Here is a 25277-nt window from a genome sequence, read left to right as displayed (position 1 = left end):
CAGGACAAATGCCCACTTTGGGGGAAAAAAGTGTGGTGTGGGGAGTGTGAGCAGAGATGCCAGACCCCCACAGGGGGGAGGCAGTGTTCCAGCATGTGTGGGGGACCCCTCATTGTGCAAGGGGGCCCTTCAAGGTTCCAGCGACTGGACAACAGCCTGGCATGTGGCTGGGTGGGGGAGGGAAAGGGGACAGGCTTATAGCAACAGGCAACAGCATGGGGGTGCCATCGGGCAAGCAGCCGGGGGTGTCCTGTTTTTTCTTTAGGAAATACGGTCACCCTACCTGTGACATGCATGTATAGTTGCTACAGTTGCTTGAGTAAATGCAGTGATTACTAGCTACATGCATACTCATAAAACAATTTTATGACAAGAAAATTCAAGCACAAACTCAATTCTGAGTTGTTGAAGTAAAAGATGAAAGTACTGAACAGAGGCAAATACATCTGTTAAAAAACAGTTAACCACAAATGCTAAATCAAATTGCTTTGTTTAGATAATCAGGAGTGGGGCAATTTGTTGTACTAATATATACTCAGTAACCTTGGACCCAACCTGGGTTATAAGATGGCTAAGCACTCACCATATCAGGCACAGTCAGGTGTATCCACCTCTTTCTACTGTATGTGGCATATAAAAAGACTCCAGCCCCAAAGGTCTTCATTCCTCAACAAGCAGAATAAAGAAAAGGGGGCGAGTCCAAGGCTGCCTAGTTTCCTTGTCTTTACTGGTCATGTGGATAAGAACACCAATGGAGGAGCTAATGATGGTCTAAAACAAGCCCCCACTCTGAGCCCTTCACTCTCCAGCTGATCAACATCAAGCAGCACAGGGAGCAATATCCTGACATTATCAGTGTCCCCTATCAAAACTCAGACTATTACATTTTCTCTTGGCTGCGTGTCCTTCCCTCACGCTGCTCCTTTTCCACAAATCACAACTCCTCTGTTGCTGGACTTCCCCACCCTCCCTTTTCACCTTAATCACTCCATCTAATCTTTCCCAGCCTTGCAGCTTCCCTCACTCCCAAGACCTCAAAAAAATCATCCTCCCGTCACAATTTTTATTAACATGAAGAGGAAAAAGTCCATCATGAAACATTCTATACCATCAAGACAGATACACACATAACCTCCACCATCTTTTTCCTGTAACCCTTGCGGCCACCCTTGACCTTGTTTGTTAAACTTAAGTGGGCATCATGCCTGAATTAGAGTGTCAAGCTCTTTGGGACAGGCCCTGTATCTTCTTAGTCACAACTCCCAACATACAGCTCCCCTGCTTCAAGGCAGTGCTGAAAGGTGTTAAGTGCCAGTTTCAGGAGAGGTCTACATGCAGACGTATGGACCTGTTACTAAGGACGACTAAAAAGACTGGACATATGGTGCCAAAACCAAACCGCTACATTCAAATATTTAACCCTTTATAAACACCTTCACAAGACAGCCTTGCATGTGACCTTTTCTGATGTTCCTCTTTTTATACTTTGATATGTACAAAAGTAGACTCATGTTGGAGGCCATACAAATCTACTGTTTCAAGACACTCTCATCAGTACTGGTAATGCACTGATTAACTTGTAATACAGATGTTTAGTCTAGCCCCATATGAACCTTTTTCCTCTCAAAATCCTTGCACAAATCCCACTCGATTCTTTAACCATTAAAAAACTGAAATGTGTTTTACTGCAGTACTTACCGTGAATGAGACTGTTACCAGGGGATACCAAAGTGTCCCATAAGCACACGTTTCTGGTGGAAAAACAAAACAAGTAATGATGGCAACTTGCTAAATGATCCCTGGGACAGTATGGGTCCCTTAGCCCAGTGTTTCCCAAACTTGTTCCGCCGCTTGTTTAGGGAAAGCCCCTGTAGGGCCGGGCCGGTTTGTTTACCTGCCGCTTCCGCAGGTCCGGCTGATTGCGGCCAGCTCCAGGCCAATGGGAGCTGCTGGAAGCAGTGGCCAGTAGGTCCCTTGGCCCGTGCCTCTTCCAGCAGCTCCCATTGGCCTGGAGCAGCGAACCGCGGCCAGTGGGAGTCGCGATCGGCCAGACCTGCGGACACAGCAGGTAAACGAACCAGCCGGGCCCGACAGGGACTTTCCCTGCACAACTGGCAGAACAAGTTTGGGAAACACTGACTTTGAGGAGGGCTTGTGCAGGACCTTTGCAGTCACGGGGAAGACATGTAAAAGCACAAATGACAGTTAAGAGCTTAACTCCAGTTGGTTCAGTCATTCAAGCCTTTGAAAAACTTTGAAGTCCCCAGTGCGGACTATGCTTGATTCTGCTTCCTTGAAGGCTAAGGGCTTGTCTACACAGTGCTTTGGTCTGCACAGGAGAGGTTTAAATTTTAGTTTGCATTACCGTGTTGTGCACTAACTGGCCCACGTGGACCCTGATCCTCCACACTAAGTCCCTAGTGCACATGAACATAGTACAGTTTGAAACAGGACTACATTAATATGCCACAGGGAACTTTTAGTGTGCACCAGCTGTTCGTGCACAACACGCTAGTGTGGACTAAAGCACGTGTAGACAAGCCCTTGATGTTAGCCTTACAGGAAGGCTGGGAAACATACATGCCGTTCAATAGCACAACCGGGATCACCGCCTGCATTTACTAAATAAGCACCTCCCCAATCCAGTACAAATGTACCCATCAGAACGAGTTGCAGTTGGGATGTCTGGAAACCACTGAGTAATAATAAAAACAGCCACATTAGAAATGAAGAACACTACCAAAGTGAAATAATTTTAAAACCAGAAGAGCTAATAAAACAAGAGGTGCTCAGCCAAACCCTTGATTCCAGGCAGTCAGACCTTAATAATTCATATTTAATTAAATAAAGGGGAAAAAAGGATAATTTGCACTTAGCGATAAGGAGCTTTGAGAAGCCAACAGAATAGAGGGAACTAGTCTGCAGAAAGAAACTGAAGGAGTGACACACAAGCAGGCAGCCATGCACATACAGCTGGTAGGGGAATTCAACAGCTTTTAGAACATTGGGCTTCAAAATTCTGGCTTCAAGATCCAAAGATCTGTTACCACAGGTAGATTTGGTGAAAGCCTTTAACCTCTCAGCCTAGATATTTTTATATATTTTTGACTGCACACTCTTTTACTACACCTGTTATCGTTGGACTGCCCGGATGTAGCCACTAGACTTGAAGAGGTAATGAACGCAAAGTCACTTGTGGTTTTACTGTGACACTGCCAACTCTATAAAATGAAACAATGAAAATATCACCAAGATGCAATCTTATCACCTATACGTCAAAGTTTCTAACCACTTACAATATATTGAGTCATATGTGTTTCTACTAATGGCATATCACAAGCAAGGACTTTAAACACAAACCCCATTTACTTTGATTCATGACTAAAATCCCTACAGGAAGCGACACTGTAAGTGCAGAGAACAAAAAGATAAATTATTTTAACTATTTTTATTAGAAATTCTAGTATTAAGAAAAATCCCCAAATAATTCACCATGTAACTAAACTGTGACAAATACAGAGTACAATATGTTTTATCAATTTGAATTCACAATTAAGTGCCGGCTTTGTGTGCTGTATAATTAACAGCAAAGAATTGAGAGGAGTGAAGTTATTTATTTTTTTTTAAAAAGCTTGATATGCACTACAATAGATTTCAGTCAAAGTAAATTCAAGGACAATGCTTAGGTTATAGCTGTAATCACATTCAGCTTGTTGTTTACTCTGAAATGAATTCTTCAAAGCTGTGTCCATCAAACGCTATACTTGTTTTGATAAAGTCTGCCAATTAGCACAGCAGAGAAAAACATTAATCAAGAATTCACATTATCTGAACCTGCTCTTGACCTGTTTGAAACTTTGTAAAGTAAGAGACACTCAGTCTTGGTTCCTAAACATTTCTGCTATAAAGAGACAGAATGATTTTGTTACATACCAGATACGGTTTAGGATTAGATACAATTTGGTTGACTTGCCAAATACTTAAAAATCCCTCTCCATCAGCCACGCCACACTGCAAGAAACAAATTTCATTTATTCTGTAAACCGCTGAAAAGGTCTCCAGTGGTCAGTCTTAGCTTTTCATCACTTTTGTGATATTTAACAAGAAGCTGAAAGAGCTGCACGTGTATTAAATACAATGGGTAAAAATCTGAAAGGCACCTACGTGATTCAAGAGTCTGAGTTCCATTTTCAAAAGTGATGGCATTTAGGCCTAAAGCCACAAAAGGATTTAAGTGCCTAAGCCCAAAATTTAGAACCTCAAAAACTCTGTTCAGCTGGTGCCTAACCTTCCATCAGTGAGCATGCACAAAGCCAGCTACATCCTCATGCTGCTGAGTGGCTCAATGCTTAAACCCTAGAGGGATTAATAATCTAGGCTTTTCTCCCCCGCCACCCAATCCAGGTTCAAATCCTCACTCTGCTTGATTTGAAGGGACTTGAACCCAGATTTCCAATCGCTCCGGTGAATGCCCTGCCACTGAGCTAGAGGATATTCTGGATAACCCTGTTCCTCAATCTCTCCTTTGGAAGCTGTTCCACTTCGAATAAATACTTAAATAGTCATTGGGCCAGAGAGCGTGACAATAAGGCTATCGCCAAGTTGTTAACACATTCACTGGGAGTCTGGTTTGAGTCCCAGCGCTAGCCAAAGCACTCTATGGAGCTACTAGTGTGTGGTGGTAAGGTCCACGCAGCCATTTAGTGTGCAGCAGGCTAGAGCTCTGTACGTCCAAACTCCAGCTTGCCACACGCCAACAGGCAAGCCCTAAATCTCTTTGAAATGCTCCTACACGATGAAGCCCTCTTTTGAAACTGGGACTCAGGTGCTTTTTAAAATACTGTCCTATAAGTTTGAAGTAGATTATTTTATTTTTAAAAGTTTTTAATTTGAAATAACTAAGCTTATGTTAGATCCGATACTCCACCACACTAATGAAACAAGTTTAATAAACCAAACAGACATGATGTCCTATAAAAATGATTTAGGAATGATTATGGAATAACTGCATTGTATTATTACGTGTGGCGAAGCCACAGGGAGCTCTGCAGATCAACACAAATGAGTAGCAATTAACTCTTTAGACCACACTCAGGTACGCTGTATATGCTATGTGCTTCACAGACATATTTTAAACGTTCTTTAAAACACTTCACTGATACTATTCAAATCCCTGTACCTGTAAAGTCAGGCCTCACTAGTTCCATGATGTGGTTTAATGTTTCCAGCTGTCCCTAAATGGGGGGATTGTCCAGGATGACCCTTTTTGTTGTCCTGTAACTGATTAGAGGGATGTCAAAACATCCCTAACTCACAGCAAGTCACTTTTATTCCCTTAAGATTGTAATAAAGTTAATCAAAGTCAAACAAAGTTAGTTTGTATATTTTACTGTGTATGTGAAGACAGAACCAGTCCTGAAAAATCAGATGATATGGCTATTGAGGGAAACAAAACTAAGGGGTTGGCAAATTCCTCCTCCTAACTGGGAATCTGTTTCCTGCTGAGTCACTCCCTCCCTCCTGAGCTGAATCCTCTGGAGCCTCTCCACCCTCACAGACTTGCTTTCAGGGGAGCTCCATTTACATTGCTCTCCTCCTCCCATTCCCTCCCCTGTTCCTCATTGTACGGTGGGGCCAGACAGGACTCCTATTCCCTGAATGGCTCCACAGTGGGATCAACCCCAAGCATCTTCCTCCTTTGAACAGGAGGGTTTAATACATTTGTTAGGTATTATGGGTGCTTCAAAGCCTTAAGCACATCCAGGAAGCAGAGCAGGAGATGCAAGATGGCAATTACTCTAGTTTGAATCAATCCCACTTCTGCAAGATGGCCAGCAGGAAAGAATCAGTGGATGAACACTTACTCTTTTTTAAACCCTACATTAAAATGATGGCGAACGGGGAGACGGGCAGAAATTGATGTGTGTAATAAACATAAATGGATCAGATAAATGAAGGATTATGGCTGAATTTTGGAGGCTGCTCAAAAGAAATACACAAGACTTCTAATCTAGCCCTATGCTCATGGGGAGATCACACAAGCTGGAGCGACTCCAGTGAGGTCCATTTTCAGGCAGGGGATTCTTTGGCCAGACTTGGTCCCGGCTAAGGGGAAGGAGCTCTAGCTATTCACTAGCATCAACATCTTTCCAGCTGTCCCTCTGCCTTTCCAGCTGTCCAACCAGGACCAAATATAAATCTGCAGTTCTCTCCATTAGCCTAGCCCCCACACTGGGCACTATTGTAGTCACTCACCCACACAGTCCTTGTCCTAAAATCTGCCACCATCTGTCACTGGTTCAAGACTGGGTGCTGCCATCTTGCATGTTAACCCAATTTAATTTTAGAAGAATAGAATGACTCTGCTTTTGAGATGAAGAGAAGGAAATGTCTCTGTCTGTCGAGTGGCTTAAAAGAGTGACCGCTTTTTTGAAGTTGCTTACAGGTTTGCAATGGAACTGGTAGTCCCGGTGGCAATGGATTTGTGGGAAAAACATACAGATGAGGCAGTCAAGAGTGCACAACTATCTCACCTGCATATCATTATCACTTCAGAGTAGAGCTGATTATGATTTTGACTAAATGGGGTTTTTGTTTTATTTTTTATGGAAAATGCCAAGTTGTTGACACTTTTTTTGCAGGAACATGTCAGTTTTGGGAAGGCGTCTCAGGTCCAGAATGGAATTTCTGGTCAGATCCAGAGACACACCCACTCCAGAACAGCCAATAGAATGGTGTTTAGGACACTCACCTGGGTTGTGGGAGACCAGGTTCAAGTTGGGGCAAGTCTGTTTCAGAGCAGGGACTTGCAACTGGGTCTCCCACATCCACACTAAGTGCCCTAACCATGAGGCTACTGGCTGTTCTGGGTTGTGTGTGAGAGAGAGAAATGTTTTGTCCTGATACTCAATGGGAAAATTCTTGAGATTTCAGAACATTTTGATGGGACATTTTCTCGATGAGCTATACTTGGGTCTATAATCAGTTACCATCACTTTGTAGTTTCTATTAAATGATTCCTTAGGATCATTGTCACCTTACAGGAAAAACTTTCAAAACCAGTTCTGTTAGTCCAGTATAGCTCCTGTTTTCTCTTCCCTTTTTTTATTAGTACAGATATTTGAATGAAAACCAGAATGTGTCTTCTGTCTAGAGGCTCCTCTGCTCTTGATGTTCTTTCCCTACCTGAAGTACTAATCCTCTGTCTGTAACATCATCTCTTCCACAACAATCAATTGCAATGGCGCAAAGAGGGGATTATTTCTTTGTGTGAGGCCAAAAAACAGGAGACACATTCTTCAATAAAATCCTGTTTTTATTCTTACCTATGAAACACAGGGGAAGAGAGTACAGAAGCTATAAGATATATAAACAGAATTGATTTCTATTAATTTCTCTAGCTTTATGCCAGTATGATTCCACAGGAATCAATGGCATTACATGGGCAGAAACGGATAAACCAGAGAGGAGAATCCGTCTCAATGTTTATTCAAAGTCTTCTATAAAGATAAAAAATTAGTTGCTCTGGTAATGATTACGTCAGCAAAAGCACTTTGACTTGAAGCAGTAAGACACAGCAGATGAACACTTCAGAAACAAATCATGTACCAGATTCACTGGCACACTACAGCTACCTTGCACTGGAGATGCAAATCTAATTAAAATAAATAGCTAGGTAAGTGTGGTTTACAGCTGTTTTACATTGTCAGGGTGCCACAAAGCAAGTGGAGAGTATGAATGAATCTGGGCCCTAGTTTTCACAAAAATGTCTATTAGTAAGAATGAGGGGAAAATCCAGAAATTATATAATGATTTCAAAACTGAGGGCCAGATTTCTTGGTCCAGGCTCTTTGTGCAAGACCAGTGTGAGTGACAAGGAAGTGGGGGAGAAGGAGACTTTAAAGCCACTGTTATGCTCCCCAATTCTTGGGCTGTCTGGACAAGGACAGAGTCCACCAATATAAATTACAGCAGCCTGAAGTCTGCTCTAAGTAATGTCTGGTGGCTCATGGGACCCACAGAGCCATTCTGGTAGCTGGGCAGCCTAACACCACAGACCAGTACAGGAAGTGAAGTATGTGTCACTATGGTGGCTCTGTGCATTGTAGGAGGAGAACTAAAGGATGTTTACAACTTCTTTGTTCCAGTGGAGCAGCACAAAGCAGCCAGATAGCACTAGATGATTTTCAAAGTTTGAGCCATCTGCATCTCTATCATAGAAATAACAAAAATATATTTATAATCATACTACAGCTTTTCTGCTGAGACTTTTGCAAAATGTGCTCACTATAAAAAGAAAATACAAATCTAGTATTGTATTTATGCCACTCTCTTAAAATATCTTATGATTCTAAATTGAACACTTTAATACTAGTGCTAATATCTCTCTGCACTTAAACTGCAAGGTGGAATATCCTCAATATTGAGCTTGACTGACTACAGTGGAGGTATAAAATCAGATAATTTTTTTTGGACAACCAGTTTCTGCACAGTACTATGAGGATATATGCTGCCATAATATTCCATGTTTGTCAATGACTGAGTACCACAAAACAATGTGGCCATCTCCCGGGTTGGTTGCCCTTCATCAAAATCCTATTTAAGGTCAAAATGTTGAACCCATTACTCATTTTCATATTTAGATGGTAATTGTTCACCACTGAAAGCAAGGGGTTGACAACCTGGCTCCAGCTAAATGAGGCTTTATGCAATCAAAATAAGGGCCTGTTTCTGCAAAAAATGACTACTGACTCAAGTCAGCTCCACTGACTTAAGGTTGGATTACTCATGGAAATAACTGTTTCTAGGACTAGTCATAACTTAGTTAATCTCTACAGTGATCATTAATATGAATATTGAAAGTTGCTTATTCAATACAAGAGGAGATGTAGATTTGAAGAGTGTCTGAACTTAAATATCCACATGTAGCTTTAACGAACTGTTTGCTTGATTGTATTCTTTGTTTTATATGTGTTGGAACAAATCACTTCTACATTCTAACACATTCTAGATATTTTTGTGCTCCCCTAGATAAAAACTGGCTAAGGTGTCCACAGTACAATCAAATGTTCATTTAAAAAGAAGAGACGGAAAAACCCCTATTTTGGGAGGACTAACCTTATTGCCCTGGGAATTGAAATACATTCTAGTAACCCTTGCATTGCCAGCTTGTCGGAAGCATATCAGCTGCTGTGGCCTTGTCCATTCAAACATTCGAACGCTACCATCTTGGGCTCCTGTGAGATCTGGGGAAAAAGGAAAATATAGTTGATTTATTAATCAACAGGAAAATATAACATTTGTTCTGTATTACGTTTTGAAAAGCAAATACATTTTTCACATTCACATTGTTAAACAGAAATTACTTACAATACTGATGGACTGGATGTGAAGCCATTCTCTTGACATTATTCAGATTTCTTTTAATGAGCTTCATATAAAAGAAATATCATATTCAATTTGTGAACTTCAAAGATTAACTACTTTTGAACAAGTTTGGAAAACATAATTGAACTCAGGATATTGTATATATTACTACACAATGAACTGTTTTTTTGTCCCCTACCTATAGATTGTTAATTGTTAACCATATTCTGATCCCATTACTTTTAGTTGCAACACAACAACTAAGCCTGAATTCAGGAAAGGATTCCTAGTCAGGACAGCACTTAAGCATGTGCTCACCTTTAGGCATGTCCCATTGAAGGACACTGTACTTAAATGCTTTTCAAATTTAGGGTCTGAAACAAAAAGTTACGTATTACCTTTCAATTGGCATTTTAAAAAAAGAAATCTGTCATGGAGAAAGATAATAATGGTAGGGTATTAACTTAAACAATCAAGACATTTAGGAATACAGTACATCAATCAACTGTGTAAGAAAAAAAATCTTTTGGAGATTTATTTTCTAATAAGTGTTGGGAACACAGTTTATACTATTCATTGATTAATGGAACAAGTTAGTTATAGGTATGCCAATCCAAAATTATTCATGTAAGAGAATATTTAATTAGTTTGGCATTTTTTGCCAGCTGATGGTTATCCTATGACCATCCAATGTAATAAAATGAAAGCGTGCTTCTGAGTGTAGATCTTTGTATTAACTAACTATATAAATAGCAAACAAAACAAACTGCATACCACACCAGCTCCAGTGCTAGTTTGTCCACTACCTAACCATGGCATAGGCGAAGATGGCTGCATCTGATTCACTCCAAATGATGGTGCACTTGACTGAGTGAGTGTTGTGGTAGAACCACGAAAATCAAGGTCATCTGAACTGTAAAAAGATACCAGTGTAATGCTTTATTAATGTTATATTTTGCTGTTCATCTTTTTTTTTTTTTAAGTAATAGTGGCTGTGACAGATTGCAACTGCATGCTATGTCTTTGGAGATCATATTACATTAAGTTTACGAATGGCTTATGTATCATTGTGGGCCAGGGACTGTATGCAACTCCAGAGGGGAGGGCTACCACAGTGGGGAGGGAGGTGGTGATTAATCATTCAGGTTGTAAACGCATCCAGAGAGGCTTGCATATACTGGTTCAAATGGGATTTTCAGAGACCAGCAGTCAAAGAAAGCCTTTTGGTGTAAAAAGGCTGAGTTTAAATTGTCATAGGGCCTTCATTTTGATTCAGCAAATGGACAGACCTTCTGTCCAAAGGGGGCCCCAAAGAGTTGGAAGGACTTCAGCTTACTAAGACCCCCAAAGCCTGATGGGTGACCGTTGGTAGGCATTTAGCACGTGTATAGGAACTTATTGTGTTTAGAGGTTTTCTCTGTAAGACTTTTACCCTAAAAATAAATGTATTTTGCTTTAAGGGTGTTTGGTAATTGATGTACACCACTGTAACCCCTGGAAAAAAGTTAACCATAGATGCTGGGCCCTAGTCAGACCTGCTGGGGAAATCACAAGCCACAAGGGACTGCAAGCCTAAATACTCTGTTTGGAAGGGGAGAGATGTAGGTCACCACTATGTGTTGATGTGACAGATGGGACCTTGAAATCGTGAGTGCCCTCCAGGAAGACCAGGAGGGGGGGGGAAGTCCAAAGGTGTAGTTAATCTTGACACTGTGACAGGCCTGACGACAGCAATTCCAGGCCTCAGAGCCAGCGCCGTCCCTATGAGGGTGGTGGGCCCGGGGCGGATGTGACGCATCTGTCACGGGACCGACTGTGCTGGCCAATCGTGCTGGGCCTCCCCAAAGTGTGGGGCCCAGAGCAGTCGCGCGCACCTAGAAGCCCTGTGGCCTGCCTGGGCAATTTAAAAGGGCCCGGGCTTCCGGCCGCCATGGGCCCCTGGGCCTTTTTAAATTGCCTGCCCACTTTGCCCATGTCAGCAGGCCTGCTGCTGACCTGCTGTGAACAAACTGTGTGACCTTGGACAAGTCACTCAAAACTTTGTCTCTCCATTTCCCCATCTGTAAAATGAGGATAATGATACTTAACTGCTTTTGTAAAGGGCTTTGAGATCTATGGAAGAAGAATGTATATGTTTTATTAGTTCACATTTTTGTTGCTGTTAATATCTGCACTTGTCTGTACTTTCAAAGTAAAAAGTTACCTTAAATATAATTACAAAGAAAGAAAAACTAACCTTTTAGATTCTCTGTCATATTCTTCCCCAATCCATATAAATGACTGAGCAGCCAATAGAGCTGAAACATCCAGTTCTTGCACATCATGTGTAGATGCTAAAACTATTTCACTGCTGTTTGCCTGCAGAGTACAAACAGATAACATACGCTAGTTTTAATTAAGACCTTAGAGCAACACAAACACAATGATTTAATAACACAGTTAGTAATAATGTTGTTGGCTTTTACCTTATTAACTGCAAATGCCATTATCATATCAGACTCTTTGTGAATTATTTTTGCTTTTCCCCCTGGGTAGCCGAGATCTGCTTCAACCTACAAAACATTTACAGGTAATTTTAATTGGTGTATAACTATTTTTTTTTTGTAGTGGTATGGACAGACTGCAATATCTATAGAAATTCATGCAAGAAAAGTTCAGTGGCCTCAGCATTGGTTAGGAAGCTAAACTTCAGACTTTTTTTGCATTCACCAAAAGCCAAAAATTGTATATTTGAAAGTTTAAAAAACCCCCACAAGTTGTGTGAGTAACACAATTTACAAGGTGTTCACTTATCCCAATCATAGGACATCCAAAGTAAACGCACTGATTAAGAGTCTGTCACACAGAGACTACATAGAACATTTAGCTTCTGTCAATCATATTAGAAAAGAAAAGCCAGTCCCACAGAACTTTTAAGAATGTGCTAAAGGTTTGGGAGAACGGATACTACCTTGTTTTTGTGATCTTCTGCTACGCAGTTTTGTTTGACCTGCTCCACACGATCTTCTACAGACTACATAACACCACACAGTCACAAACACAAAACACATGCACAAACAAATATAAAAAAAGAATGAAACATTCCAAACTAGATTTAAAAGGCCATCCCTCTCAGTAAATGATGACAAATGTTCATAATTTTTTTATAAAAGGCACAGAAACTAAGACAGGAATCTAAACAAACTCACTTAAAATGTAATGCCTCCTAGATGAACACAAAATGTATGGTATAAAAAGTACTTGTCCCACAATTTTATTAGACTTGCAAATAAAATTTAGATATCCTTTTCTTTTTAAAAATGTATGACAATAAATAAAAGAAGGAGCAACACACACACACAAACTTCATACTTACAGGAAGTTTTAAGATAGTAAGTAGTACGCTTGTTTCCAGTTTGTTGCACATTAAAGTTTAAATTTAATTGCAACTCATTTCAGTTGTAATTATGATAGTCATAAAAATCAATATTATATATCACTATATATAATATGTATATGTATATATTACACATGCATATATACATATATTTAAACAAAGTAATTGCTCATTTCAATATATTATATAGGACAAGCCATAGAGATTCAAGAATATTCAATTAATTTATGACCATTATCCTATATAAAATGTTTTTAAATATATATACTGCATTTTAAACTCAGCTATGCCTTGTCTAAGAATACACATTTTAGTTTGATATGTACTTTAATAAACAGCATGCTATCATTTGATTTTAAAACACTGCTGAAGTGAAAAACAGGAAACTGAAATGCCAGCCAAAATGAAAACATTAAAACAAAATTAGAATGGAGACACTTAAAGATTGAAGAAAAGTAAAAAAGCCTCTTAATTATTAGTTTTGTTTACCTCACTTTGCTTTCTTTTCTTAGTGAATATATATCTTATGAAGGTCTCCTGAAGAAGTTCTTGTTTCACAAGAAAATGCCATAGTCTTTTAACTGGAAGTGCTGAATAATCCCTTGATCTGAAAGAAAAAATGTGTGTTTTACGTAATTTTCAATATAAAATTAATCATAGTCATAATATAGTTAAATGTGGACAAAAATGTGAAGAGACTCCAAACCATTTTAGATGCAATTCAGCATGAAACAAAATGATGGATTTGTATGCTCTGTGTTCTATCCAAGAGACGTCATAAGGAATAAAAGCTTTCCTGGACTTCCTCTGTGATACCACTTAGAGTTACTGAATTCAAAGTGATTGTGGGCCACAACTTGTTTCCTTGATTCACATACACTAATATATTTAGAGTGTGCTGAAGTCACTCATATTACAATTATGGCATCAGGATGACACAAATAAACCATGTAAAATGCTTTTACATTTTTCTGCTAATATTCAAAAGGCGTTTGGCAATTCTCCAAAACGGGCCATATTTTTGGAGTGTAATGTACCCACCCTCTGTGTGCGCGCACACAAACACATCATATATCATTTGAAACCTTATTTTATGTACATTTAGATGAGGTACACTGTGAAGCTGTTAAGTGGTGCTATAAGACTGTACATAAGCCTGTGAAACTACAGTACCCAAAATTAGTTTGTGGATGACACAAAGCTGGGAGGTATTGCTAACACAGAGAAGGACTGAGATATCATACAGGAAGAACTGGATGACCTTGTAAACTGGAGTAATAGTAATAGGATGAAATTTAATAGTGAAAAGTGGGGATTAATAACAAGAACTTTGGTTATAAATTGGGGACACATCAGTTGGAAGTAACAGAGGAGGAGAAGGACCTTGGAGTATTGGTTGATCATAGGATGACTATGAGCCGCCAATGTGATATGGCCATTAAAAAAGCTAATGCGGTTTTAGGATGCATCAGGCAAGGCATGTCTAGAAAAGATAAGGAGGTGTTAGTACCGTTATACAAGGCACTGGTGAGACCTCATCTGGAATACTGTGTGCAGTTCTGGTCTCCCATGTTTAAGAAGGATGAAGTCAAACTGGAACAGGTACAGAGAAGGGCTACTAGGATGATCCGAGGAATGGAAAACCTGTTTTATGAAAGGAGACTGAAAGAGCCTGGCTTGTTTAGCCTAACCAAAAGAAGGCTGAGAGGAGAGATGATTGCTCTTTATAAATATATCAGAGGGATAAATATCAGGGAGGGAGAGGAATTATTTAAGCTTAGTACCAATGTGGACACAAGAACAAATGGATATAAACTGGACACTAGGAAGTTTAGACTTGAAATTAGACAAAGGTTTCTAACCATTAAAGGAGTGAAGTTCTGGAACAGCCTTCCAAGGGGAGTAATGGGGGCAAAAGACATATCTGGCTTCAAGACTAAGCTTGATAAGTTTATGGAGGGGATGGTATGATGGGATAGCCAATTTTGGCAATTAATTCATCTTTGATTATTAGCAGGTAAATATGCCCAATGGTCTGTGATGCGATGTAAGATGGGGTGGGATCTGAGTTACTACAGAGAATTCTTTCCTGGGTGCTGGCTGGTGAGTCTTGCCCACATGCTCAGGGTTTAACTGATCGCCATATTTGGGGTTGGGAAGGAATTTTCCCCCAGGGAAGATTGGCAGAGGCCCTGGAGGTTTTTCGCCTTCCTTGAAGCATGGGGCACAGGTCACTTGCTGGAGGATTCTCTGCATCTTGAGGTCTTTAAACCATAATTTGAGGACTTCAATAACTCAGACATAGGTTAGGGGTTTGTTACAGGAGTGGGTGGGTGAGATTCTGTGGCCTGTGTTGTGCAGGAGGTCAGACTAGATGACCATAATGGTCCCTTCTGACCTTAAGTCTATGAAATAATTTTTCCCTGACCACCAGATTAGCCTAGGTGGAGTGGGGGGCTAGAGTTTGTCTTCCCCACAGTGGGTTCAGGGAGAGCTTTTTTACAGCAATAATCTCTCACAGGGATTGCTTCCAGAAATACACAAGTTGAACTTGAGACATGTCAGAGTTGTACTGAACCCAGGAAAGAAAACAGATACTGCATCTGATCAAAGTGCATCATGTTCACCTGCTATAGCTACCAGAGCAAGCACATCTTCTAGAGACTGGTCCCACTGATTTTGTTTGCTTGAGAAAAACATAAGAGACTAGAAACTTCATAAAATAGAAACATTTGAGAGAGCAACCAGTCTAAATGAGGCAGCGCTTCAAGGAGATGACATGTTGCACAGAATATCTGTGAAAGACTTGATTGCTAAGGATGAAGTTTATCATTCAACATACCTTTCTTCCTACTTGAGTAAAATGAATTTTAAAGCAAAACCACCTAGTTACACTGCAACAGTCACCTTACGACATCACATTTTATCAGCTGATTGAAGAGACAGACAATGACCTAATGCAAAGATATAAAGCTCTACTTACCTCAGATGTAGAAACTATAAACTATTCCTGGCAAAATTAGAAAAACGCTAAGGTTCTGCAATTTCATTCCATGCACGGCATGGACAAGGAAAGCCTACCATTGTTCTATGCAGTGCAATAACAATAGCTGATGCTATCCAAACTGCTAGTAATCTGTGGTAGGAATTTAAGTCATCTAAATATTTTGTGGATCTACTTCGAGTGAGCCTGAATAAATGCTTTCAAATGAACAAGTGATTTTGTATAATGCCGCTTCAATCCTTTGCCAAAATAAAAGCCTCAGATTATTATCCAAAGCAAGGTGATTGTAGTTTACAGAGGTCAGCTACTTTTGTGCCTTAAATGGTGCAGGAGTTTGTCCTTTCCTTGATACATAAAGACGCATACTCATTGCTGGCTGAATTGTATCATCATTCAGAACATATTCAAAGAAGGTGCCTCTCGATTGTGGAGTGAATAGTATTAAACAGTTCCAAAATGATTATACCACCACACAAGCTTTGCTGCACAGCTATATCTTGATTTTTGTGTCTCACAATTTAGTTGACATACTACACCTTCATGGATTCTGCATCAATTTTGATGAGCTGGGGGGATTCATCACTAGTACTGCAAAAACTGAAGTAGAAAGACTCCAGGGAGGTGTGTTCATTCCAGTTTTGAAGAGCATGTCAAAAGAGCACCTTGGCAAACAAAGATTTGGATGTCTTCGCTCATAGGTAAACAGGATATTGGATCACTATTGCAATATGGATGTAAAACTGCGCATGATGAACTACCTGCTTTATTTTTCAAGGGTGCCCAGTGTCGTCTGAACTTCTACAAGATCTTTTTTGTGCCTGTTCCAGTAGGGGTCACTGAACAATCTTCCCTGCACAGAATTGCCAAGGCACTGAAGATTGTGGTAGTTCACACACTCTTCACTGAGATCATAATGATGAACAAGACTATGATAACAATGTTGACTAGAAGTCTCATCAGTGCTATTACATTTTAGTGATATCTATACAAATTTATTATTAGATTGTTGTTGTGATGCTGTGGTCACAAAGAAATCCAATTTTATGTCTTGAAATAAGACACAGAAATGTATTAAACTAACAGAAATGAATGCAAATATTTCCTAGTGGTCCATGCATCATGTTGATGGTATTGCTGTTTATCCCCATTTCTATGGTAATGGCATCACTTGATGTCCACATCAAACTTTGTCTTGAAGTACACATAATAAGCCTTCAAATGAGCATGTGTGTAGAGAAGGTACATTAAGTTGACCAAATTGGTGGGTCTGCTGCTCGCCTATAACGGTTTAATTAGATCACATAAGAACCGAAATGAAATGCAATGCTTCACATTTCTGAACAAGTGTCACTTAATGCATGTTTGTAACAGTAGAAAGGAAATTGTAAACAAAAATCTGTAGCAATATCAACTACACAATTGTTCTACTAAATGGTGCATGAAAAAGCAGACAAACAATATATGAGTAGAATAAAAATGCAAGTAAAACTGTGGGAAGAAGTTATCCAAAGATTAATAAAAGGATTTAATCACCTGAATACCACTTAAAGCACCTAAATCCCAGAATCAGGAGTTTACAAAACCACTGCTCAGCTGCCCCGAACCATTTAGGTACTGGGCTCTGGGATACTCTGATGTGGGGCTCCCTCAGTCTTTGCTGAAGCTGTTCCACTTTGGATAAACAGTGAAAGAATCATTGGCCTAGTGAGAGAGAGTGCGCACAAACATGAATGACTTCATAGCTTGATGGTTGGAGCACTCACCTGAGAGTTGAGAGACCCAGGATCCTGCTCCAATGACTTTTTTTTTTATTATCCACAGATGATAAACTGGCAGTTCAAATCCTCTCTCCTCCTCAGGTGCAGGGCAGACTTGAACTAGGGTACTCACCTGGGATGTAGGATACCTTAACTATTGGCCTACAAGTTACGAGAGAGAGCCTTCCACTTTCTCTCACCCCCTAGCTTCTTGCTAAAACAGTGCAGTTGCCTAATGCCAAGGGAGGACTGGCAGCTGAGAACCAAGCTGAGGGAGTGACCTCTTGCCAGCCTCAATGCAGGCACCTATCTTTGAGAAGGGCAAGGCTTAGCACACACCCTTTGGTTTGGCATCTCCCATTGGGTAGCTTAGGCAAGGAGCCACCTAGTGTGCTTACTTTTATGAATCCCATTCTGAGGCACTGCTATCTCCCCATTCATTGCATAGGGAGCCTAGGCACTGAATTCAGGCTTTGTGAAGCCAGCGATTTTCTAGGCACCTACAATTTATGCATGGCAATGCTCAGCGTCACTGTGTATAAGTTTCTTTGTGACTCTAACCTGGAAGGGTATAAAATATTTCCCAGATTGAAAATGAAAGTTACTATTGCAATTCATTTTTGAAAAAATAGGGTAAAAAATAAAATGAACTGCCAGAATGAACTGGGAACAAAAACCTGTAGCAGCATCAACTATGCAAATCATGGGCAGATGAGTGGATAAACCATACATCAGTTTTGCAAACTTCTCAAACTCTCAAGTTCATTAATTTACGCCCAGATCCTGCAAACACTTATTTAACTAGCTTAACTTTAAGCACATGGCTAGTTTAGTTAGCAAGATCTAAGCCTTAAGTAAGCATTAACAGTTCAAAGGGACTTCAATTCTCTTCCCTCATCCCAACCTCAATTTATTTTTTCCCCTTTCCTTCTCATTAACTGGCACTAATAAATTTAAGTTAATTTTGTCATTTTAATTTATTTGTAATAATTAAACATAAGCATCAGTAAAAATAGGCACTGTATTATACTGCATTCATTAAGGTACAACTGTAAAGCCACTGTAGGTTAGGTTTTATTTGGCTTAGCCACCTCACTGTTTTCTTTTAACTAAAATCCACTAGATAATTATGACTGTTTCTGCCCAAAAGGTGCATTTGTCAAGTTATAATAAAGCCTGGATAGCCATTTCCTGAAAGCTTTTCTTACTTGAATGGTGTGTTTTCAGGTTCAAGCATTGCCTTGTTGCGGAGAACAGCTGATCCAGCTCCCACTCCAAGGTCACTGGGGTAAGTATTGATGTAGTTCGGTGGTGGGCCTTCAAACTGATCCATTCTTTCTTGAAGGATCTGTTCCCAGTTTTCCAAATTTTTGATCACAGCAATACCCAATGGTGATGTTACAGGCAGATCTAAAGTGGAACACAAAGGTTTAATACCAATATAAAACCCCTATGCTATTAATAGCAATAAATGAATCCTGCAGTAAAGTGCAGAGACAATATTATGAAGAATTTTTTTTTTGGATAGTAACAACCCAGGGCAGAATTTATTCAGATACCAAAAACAACTAAGTAAAACTAAAAACAAAACAAAAATCCACAACCATAGTCTGACATAGTATTCTACTGTTTACGTTTAATAAGCATAGGGAAGAGGTGTGTGTGTGTGCGCTTCCACAGAACTTACAGAAAAAGATTTAAAAAAAATTGGATGGGTGCATTTAAAAAACCCTGAAATAAAACACACAATTCCATTTGTTAACAATTGGGCAAAACAACTTTTCATATATAAATGCCAATACTTCTCTAACTCATATATAGAGCAAGGTAAAATAGAAGTCAGAATTTAACTCACCAAAGAATTCCAAACCAGCAATGGGAAAAAAGTTCTTAATGTTGTACAGAGCTAGTTTTACTATCGCCAAATGTATAAGAGCCCAGCTGTAGAAAAAGAACAGGTTTTTTCATTTTGTAAAGTACAATTTAAATTCAGTTACCTGCAGGACACAATGTAGTTTCTCTCACCAAACCATGTAGATACATGAGAAAGGCATTTATAACAAATAATGAATAGTGCTTACTTAGTGAGTTTTGAGGGTCAATAGGAACCCCCTGCTGCAAAGCAAGGTAAGATCTTTGTATCTTAAACATGTTAAGTCTCTCTCCTTGGAGCCCAGAAGATTCCCCTCCCTCTTTTCCAAACCCCAAATCATCCTCTTCCCTCTAGCAGAGGGCACCTGGACATAGTTCCCTGTACGTGTACGAGGGAAGCATATGTAAAGTCAGGAATCCAATATTAATCTCATGGCAATGCCGATGAAAGTCCACATTTCAGAACTTTCCATGACATCAAAATGAATGGAAAGGAACCAGTGGTATGGTATAAATCAAAGATTTTTTTTTTCCACTCTCTCATATAGTACAATGCAATAGTTCTATTTATAGTCTACTGGATTTGAAAAGACTTGATACAATGTAGATGGAAGACATTTAATTTTCATCCACTTTCATAATGGATGTGACTCATTCATTTATGCCATCCTATGCTTGTGACACTTTTTAAAAAGTGTTTTTTCTAACCCCCACAAAAAAGGAAATTAACATAGAAAATTCAAATTACACTTAAAAGTGGTCTCTACTCTGAAAAGTACCACTAAACCTGGCATCAAGGGATGTTCATTGTGTCTCAATGACTGAAATCAAATTTGCCCAGTTTATTTCCTCAGGTGACTGCAGAAGGGAAAAAAAATAGCTACTGTACTTGCAAACTCAATCAGAACTGAAAGTCAAGGTGAATTCTTTCCTTTTTGCACATTAGTGTCAGTAATTAAGATTATTCAGGCCAGTTTCTTATCTCAGTAATGCCTCTGTAAACCCATGGCTGTTAAATAAATAGATACTGTAAAATATACTTCACAACAGAAAAGAGGCTCAATTATATCTTCTTTTGCTTTGGATGAAAAGCTGAACACACACCACTTTCATAAGGATTTTTTTTTTTAAACTATGGTATAGTTTCCACTAACCTGTAAGAATTGGCATCTTTGTGTTCCTGAATCTGTGTGTCAGAAAGGAAAGCCCCATCGTCCTCTTCATCACTGTGAATGCTTTCATCAGAATCATATATAACACCACTATCTGATAAAGGAAGAAATGGCTGCAATGTAAGATAAAAACCTGTTGTTATAACTCTTCAAAGCTGTCAACATTTTAAACATTTAACATTCTCCTAGTTATTTAGATGTCACTTAAATAACTTAGTAGTGAAACAGGGCATCTTGATATGTAAATCTATTAATATACCTAAATTGTAAGTTAGATGGTCCCTTCAAAAATAAGTGTGTAGCAAGGATAAAAATGCTCATTTCCACTATTTTTTGCTTGCAGAAGAGTGAGATTGATAAGTAGATTGATATTTTGGAAGTTATATAGCAGATATGTAACTTTTTCATCTTTTCTGTGGGGAAAGCAACCTGCAAACATTTTTTACAGGTTGTGAGGCACATTAATGAAAACACTTCTTGAAATGCTGTTTTTGTCCTTTAAAATAGGAGGGGAAAGGTGCAAGTGTTCTGTACAAAGTATTTAATTTTATATTTTCAATTTTTAAACGTCAGACAATCTTGTGATACCAGTATGTTCAACACAGAATGCCCTACCTTTGCCATAAAATAGTCCCACATGCTGAGTTCTGGAGGAATGAATTTTTCTTTGTAAGAAGGCCTTTCTGCAGGCACAGGTGGAGGTACAACACTATCTTTTACTGGTCTCCCTGGTACAAGCATTCTCATATTAAATCGACGACGATGCTTATCCATTTCTTCTGAAGGAACGGGAGGTGCTAAATTGAAAGAATGTAGATAGCTAAAATCATAGTAAGAAACAAATGCTATCCGTAGTTTATTTTTAGAAACTGATTAATTTTAGAATTTAAATGAAGTTACCAAAACCATGAATTTTGGTTAAAGTGTTTAGATAACAAAATCTGATAGGTTTAGAACAAAATCAAAGCTAAACTACTTTTCTGGTACTATTCCTTAAATATGTCTCTAAATAAAGTAAGTGTAATCATATAAATAGTCCAACCACAATAAATCCAAGTAGAGTTACCATTCTTATGCTACATGCATTAGGAAAACAAACTCCAATGAGTTTTCAGGAGCTGCAGGTTTTAAAATAAGTTTTAGACCAATTCCTGCTTGAACCCATATAGAGAAGGATTTTTCTAAAGGAGAAAACAATGTATATAATTTCACTACATTGAAATTTTCATAAATGTAATCAAGGAAATCTAGATGATTAACCCTGGCATTTTAGGAAAATCTATGGGGGAGAACTGATTTTAACACTTCTTTAATGTAATCAAACACAGTATGAATGTGGACTTCAAAAATGAGCACTGTTTTGGATAGGCATAAGTGAAGATTTACACTTACTTTATAATAAAGAAGATAGAGATTTAAAAACACTCTCCTCTTTTAAAGCACACTAACATCCATCTACACTGCAAATCTTTACAAACCTTCATGACTGTCCTTTGAAAGATCAGAAAGTGCAGCAGCAGCTAGTAGGTTTAAAGAAAACAATCTATCTTGAATGAAAGCCTTTGACTGTACATCTAGGAATATTTTTCTAGCTATTGCAAAAGTTATTAAGCAGTATAAATAAGATAGGTAAGATAATTACAGCATTTTCCTACCCAACATAATAGACTTTTATTATTTAATTCAATAAAAAAAATCAGTTTAAAATATGTAATCACTGCAAAACTTGAAGAGTTATTAGCAAGCTTCAAAAACTATTAGAGAATAAAAATACTGTTCAGAAAAGTTTCATCCAAGATGTCTGAATTCAAATTACTTTTCAGAGTTACTTCTTCCACAATTTATAGTATACTTCTTTCATAATAGTAAAAATGAAACTCTGTTACAAAGGAAAGACAATCCCAGTTGAAATAAAACCAGTTCTTAACATTCATGTCATATGCCAATACTTTTTGAAACATTTCTACTGGAAAATACATAGCAGTCAGCATATAAGCTGCTCACCGACCTTCTGGGGCAAATATTCTTCATCACAGCCAGCAGCAATGCACGGCTATTTGGTGTGATGAGTGGTGACTTGTTAAAAGTATTACATTTTCTGTCTTGCTGTCTGAGCATTTTGTTTTACCAGAATTAGGTTGAGTAGGAGACAGATTATTCATTGCCTGTTCCAGTGTAGTTTTAGAGTGATGTTCAAGGAAAAGTGCATCTTTTTGGGAAGATAATTACACGTATGTATCCAAAGTACATCATCAAAAGTGATCACCTTTAGGGCTCCAGTAGAGTTTGGCTCCAACTCTAGTAGTTCTTGTTATATTTTACCAATAGTAAAATATCTATCAGTTGACAGCTGAAATTTTAAGTTACATTGTTGATTTCCATGATTTATTAAGAACCTAACTTGCGTCATATAAAACATTTTTAAAATTCAACTACAAAAGCTTCAAAACTGGGGTTCTATCTTAACTAAAGGACTCTCTTCTTTTAAACATGTTGAATTCAGTACAGAATATAGTAAAAATTAAATGTGTAGACTTTCAGATTCCGCTTGCCAATATCCTCAAACTGGGTTTATTTGCTGTATGTGTCCATTGTGCCATTAAAATTTTATAAAGCTAGATTTGTTTAACGTTTACATAATTATACCAGAGCAGTTTTAAAATTGATGTCACACACACAAAATGACTTCCTGCTTAATTCAACACCAGTTAAATATGTTTTTCATTCCTTTGATTTTCCTCAAAATGAATTGACAATTAATTAAAAGCTGGAGAAGAGCATAGATGAGTAAGGGGCAGTGTTTGCCAAAATAAAACTAATGATATTTCCCCACTTACTAGCTGAGACACAAAATCACAAATTCATTGGAATGGTATTCATACTATAGCACGTCACCTCTCATACCTGGGACTGATATCTACAATCTACTTAAACTGTATTATCTTTGAGGTAGGTACTGACTTGTCATAATTATGTGCAGTGTTTAGCACAATGTGGCCCAATGGTATTTCCACGACACATAAATTAATAACTGTCTTTCAGAGCTCCAACAAATGGAAACTATCCATGTTACAGCTCATAGTAGTCAGAACCTTGATGAACGATAAATTGTGTTCTCGTTCAAAAATCAGATCAAGTGTCTGCTTCTGAATCCATCATGCATGCAGGGCAGAGGCTGGGGAGTGAGAGGATTATTAGGACAAGGGTAGTGTCTGAGTTAATGCTAAAAGAGTGTGTCTGCCCTTTGTCAAAACCAGTATCTCATACTCTATACAAAGATTTGGGACACTCCAAAAAGAAAGCGCTATGTAGAATCAAATTATATTCTACAGCTGAGAACTGCTTCATTCATGAGCATAAATAATTGCTTATTTCGCTCATTCTTGCTTATTTCGCTCATTCTTGCTTAGCTCTAAATGAAGGAAAACTGGATGACTGTCTCAGTATGTTCCATTTTAAATCAATGATCAGGTGTCCATACTTAAGCTAAGCAGACACAACGTAACATATGTAACAACTAGAAAACTGAACAGACTAGGACACACACCTGATGATCAGTAAAGATGGAAAACAGCTGTAGATACTGGTGACCCTTTAATATGTACTAAACTAGCAGTGATAACTGGTTGAAAACCATTAGCCAAGAATTACTCTTCCACTGCAAAATGTACTTTTCCCTAGAAGGCTGTATTAGGAGTCCTGTAAGTCTACAGATAATTTTAACTCTTCTAAATGAATTTAAGTTTTGGGAGCTCCAAAACCCCATGTCTCATCAAACTTACAATTTTTCATGAAAACAAAAGGATAAAAAAATGCCAGAGAGCAGTAAAGAGTTTAGACTTTACTATGCCAATTGCTCAACTGCTTTTTTCATTAAGTCAATAACTAATATTTGTGTCATATTTTAGGACCCACAATGTGATATGTGGAATATATGAAGACAATGCCAACCTCCAAGAGCTAACCATCTTTTTTCCCCCTCTTCTAAATGAAATAACCTTGGCTAAAAGTTGTATTCTTGCCAATCCATACCAATCAAGAATTCTAAGATTCTCATTAATTCCTTCAGTATGATTATGTAAGTCCTAAAAATACCTTTACCTTGGACTGATGATATCAGACACATACTATCAAACATTATGAATTTAAAAGTTCATTTTTAAACCATGTGCCTGGAACCTAAAAAAAAAAAGGAAATTAAACTGTACTCTTTCCCCAAAATTATACGAATGCACATTATTGGTCTGAAATTAAATCAAGACAAATAAAGTACCTGGAATATTTTCAGATTGTCTTCGGGGTTTCACAACAAGTTTCACACCTCCCCCAAAGACAGCAGCCCACATTCGACTGTTCAGGGGATGGGCTGCTAGCCGAAACAATTCATTGCAAGAATTAGTAGCAAGGGCATGTATCAGGAGACTTAGGTAAACAGCTATGACAGCTTCACAAAGTAAAATGTTTAACTTTGGTTGGTCCTCATCCTGGGCTGAATTTAAGAGATTTATAAGTGAGCTCACACCTGCAAGAATAAAAAAGAAAAGATGTAACTTGAAGTTTGTAGAAGTACAAAAACCAAGTCAGTATTTTTCTTATATTCATTTCATGCTAAACAAAGAATTCTGAGTGGCCATTTAGTACTTTGATCTAAGCTAAGTTTATTACCCCTATTTCTGAATAGATTATAAAATTTGTTTCCTGATGATTTTCCTTTCCAAGACAGACCTCTG

At 38.5% G+C, this 25277-nt stretch overlaps 2 protein-coding genes across 9 annotated transcripts in view; one reads left to right on the top strand and one right to left on the bottom strand.

Moving 5' to 3' along the window:
- The window catches only part of DMXL2 (Dmx like 2), a 104908-nt gene that overhangs the window by 3406 nt on the left and 76225 nt on the right, over positions 1-25277 (bottom strand). The window contains exons 28-42 of one of the 3 annotated variants that reach the window (XM_039492317.1): positions 24821-25069; positions 21163-21344; positions 20530-20660; positions 19359-19444; positions 18712-18913; positions 13232-13349; positions 12317-12379; positions 11832-11918; positions 11603-11724; positions 10141-10279; positions 9370-9430; positions 9118-9245; positions 3934-4011; positions 3130-3221; positions 1699-1751 (exon numbers count right to left, since the gene is read on the bottom strand). In XM_039492317.1, coding sequence (XP_039348251.1) covers positions 1699-1751; positions 3130-3221; positions 3934-4011; positions 9118-9245; positions 9370-9430; positions 10141-10279; positions 11603-11724; positions 11832-11918; positions 12317-12379; positions 13232-13349; positions 18712-18913; positions 19359-19444; positions 20530-20660; positions 21163-21344; positions 24821-25069 — 1791 coding nt within the window. Of the gene's footprint in view, positions 1-1698; positions 1752-3129; positions 3222-3933; positions 4012-9117; positions 9246-9369; positions 9431-10140; positions 10280-11602; positions 11725-11831; positions 11919-12316; positions 12380-13231; positions 13350-18711; positions 18914-19358; positions 19445-20529; positions 20661-21162; positions 21345-22813; positions 22898-24820; positions 25070-25277 lie in introns of those variants that run through there. The other 2 variants (XM_039492318.1, XR_005585608.1) reach the window with 2 other exon arrangements.
- GLDN (gliomedin) overlaps positions 1-25277 on the top strand; it is an 80311-nt gene that overhangs the window by 52146 nt on the left and 2888 nt on the right. For 4 of the 6 annotated variants that reach the window (XM_039492324.1, XM_039492325.1, XM_039492321.1 and 1 more), the window contains 3 exons: positions 16269-16444; positions 18731-18791; positions 24456-24768. The gene's annotated coding sequence lies outside the window, so the exon portion shown is untranslated. Of the gene's footprint in view, positions 1-16268; positions 16445-18730; positions 18792-24455; positions 24769-25277 lie in introns of those variants that run through there. The other 2 variants (XM_039492322.1, XM_039492323.1) reach the window with 2 other exon arrangements.

This window comes from Mauremys reevesii, linkage group 10, assembly GCF_016161935.1.
Source record: "Mauremys reevesii isolate NIE-2019 linkage group 10, ASM1616193v1, whole genome shotgun sequence".
In the NCBI taxonomy this organism is placed as follows: Eukaryota; Metazoa; Chordata; order Testudines; family Geoemydidae; genus Mauremys; species Mauremys reevesii.
Note: the sequence above shows the minus strand (reverse complement) of the source record. Positions and strands in the feature narration are given on the sequence as shown.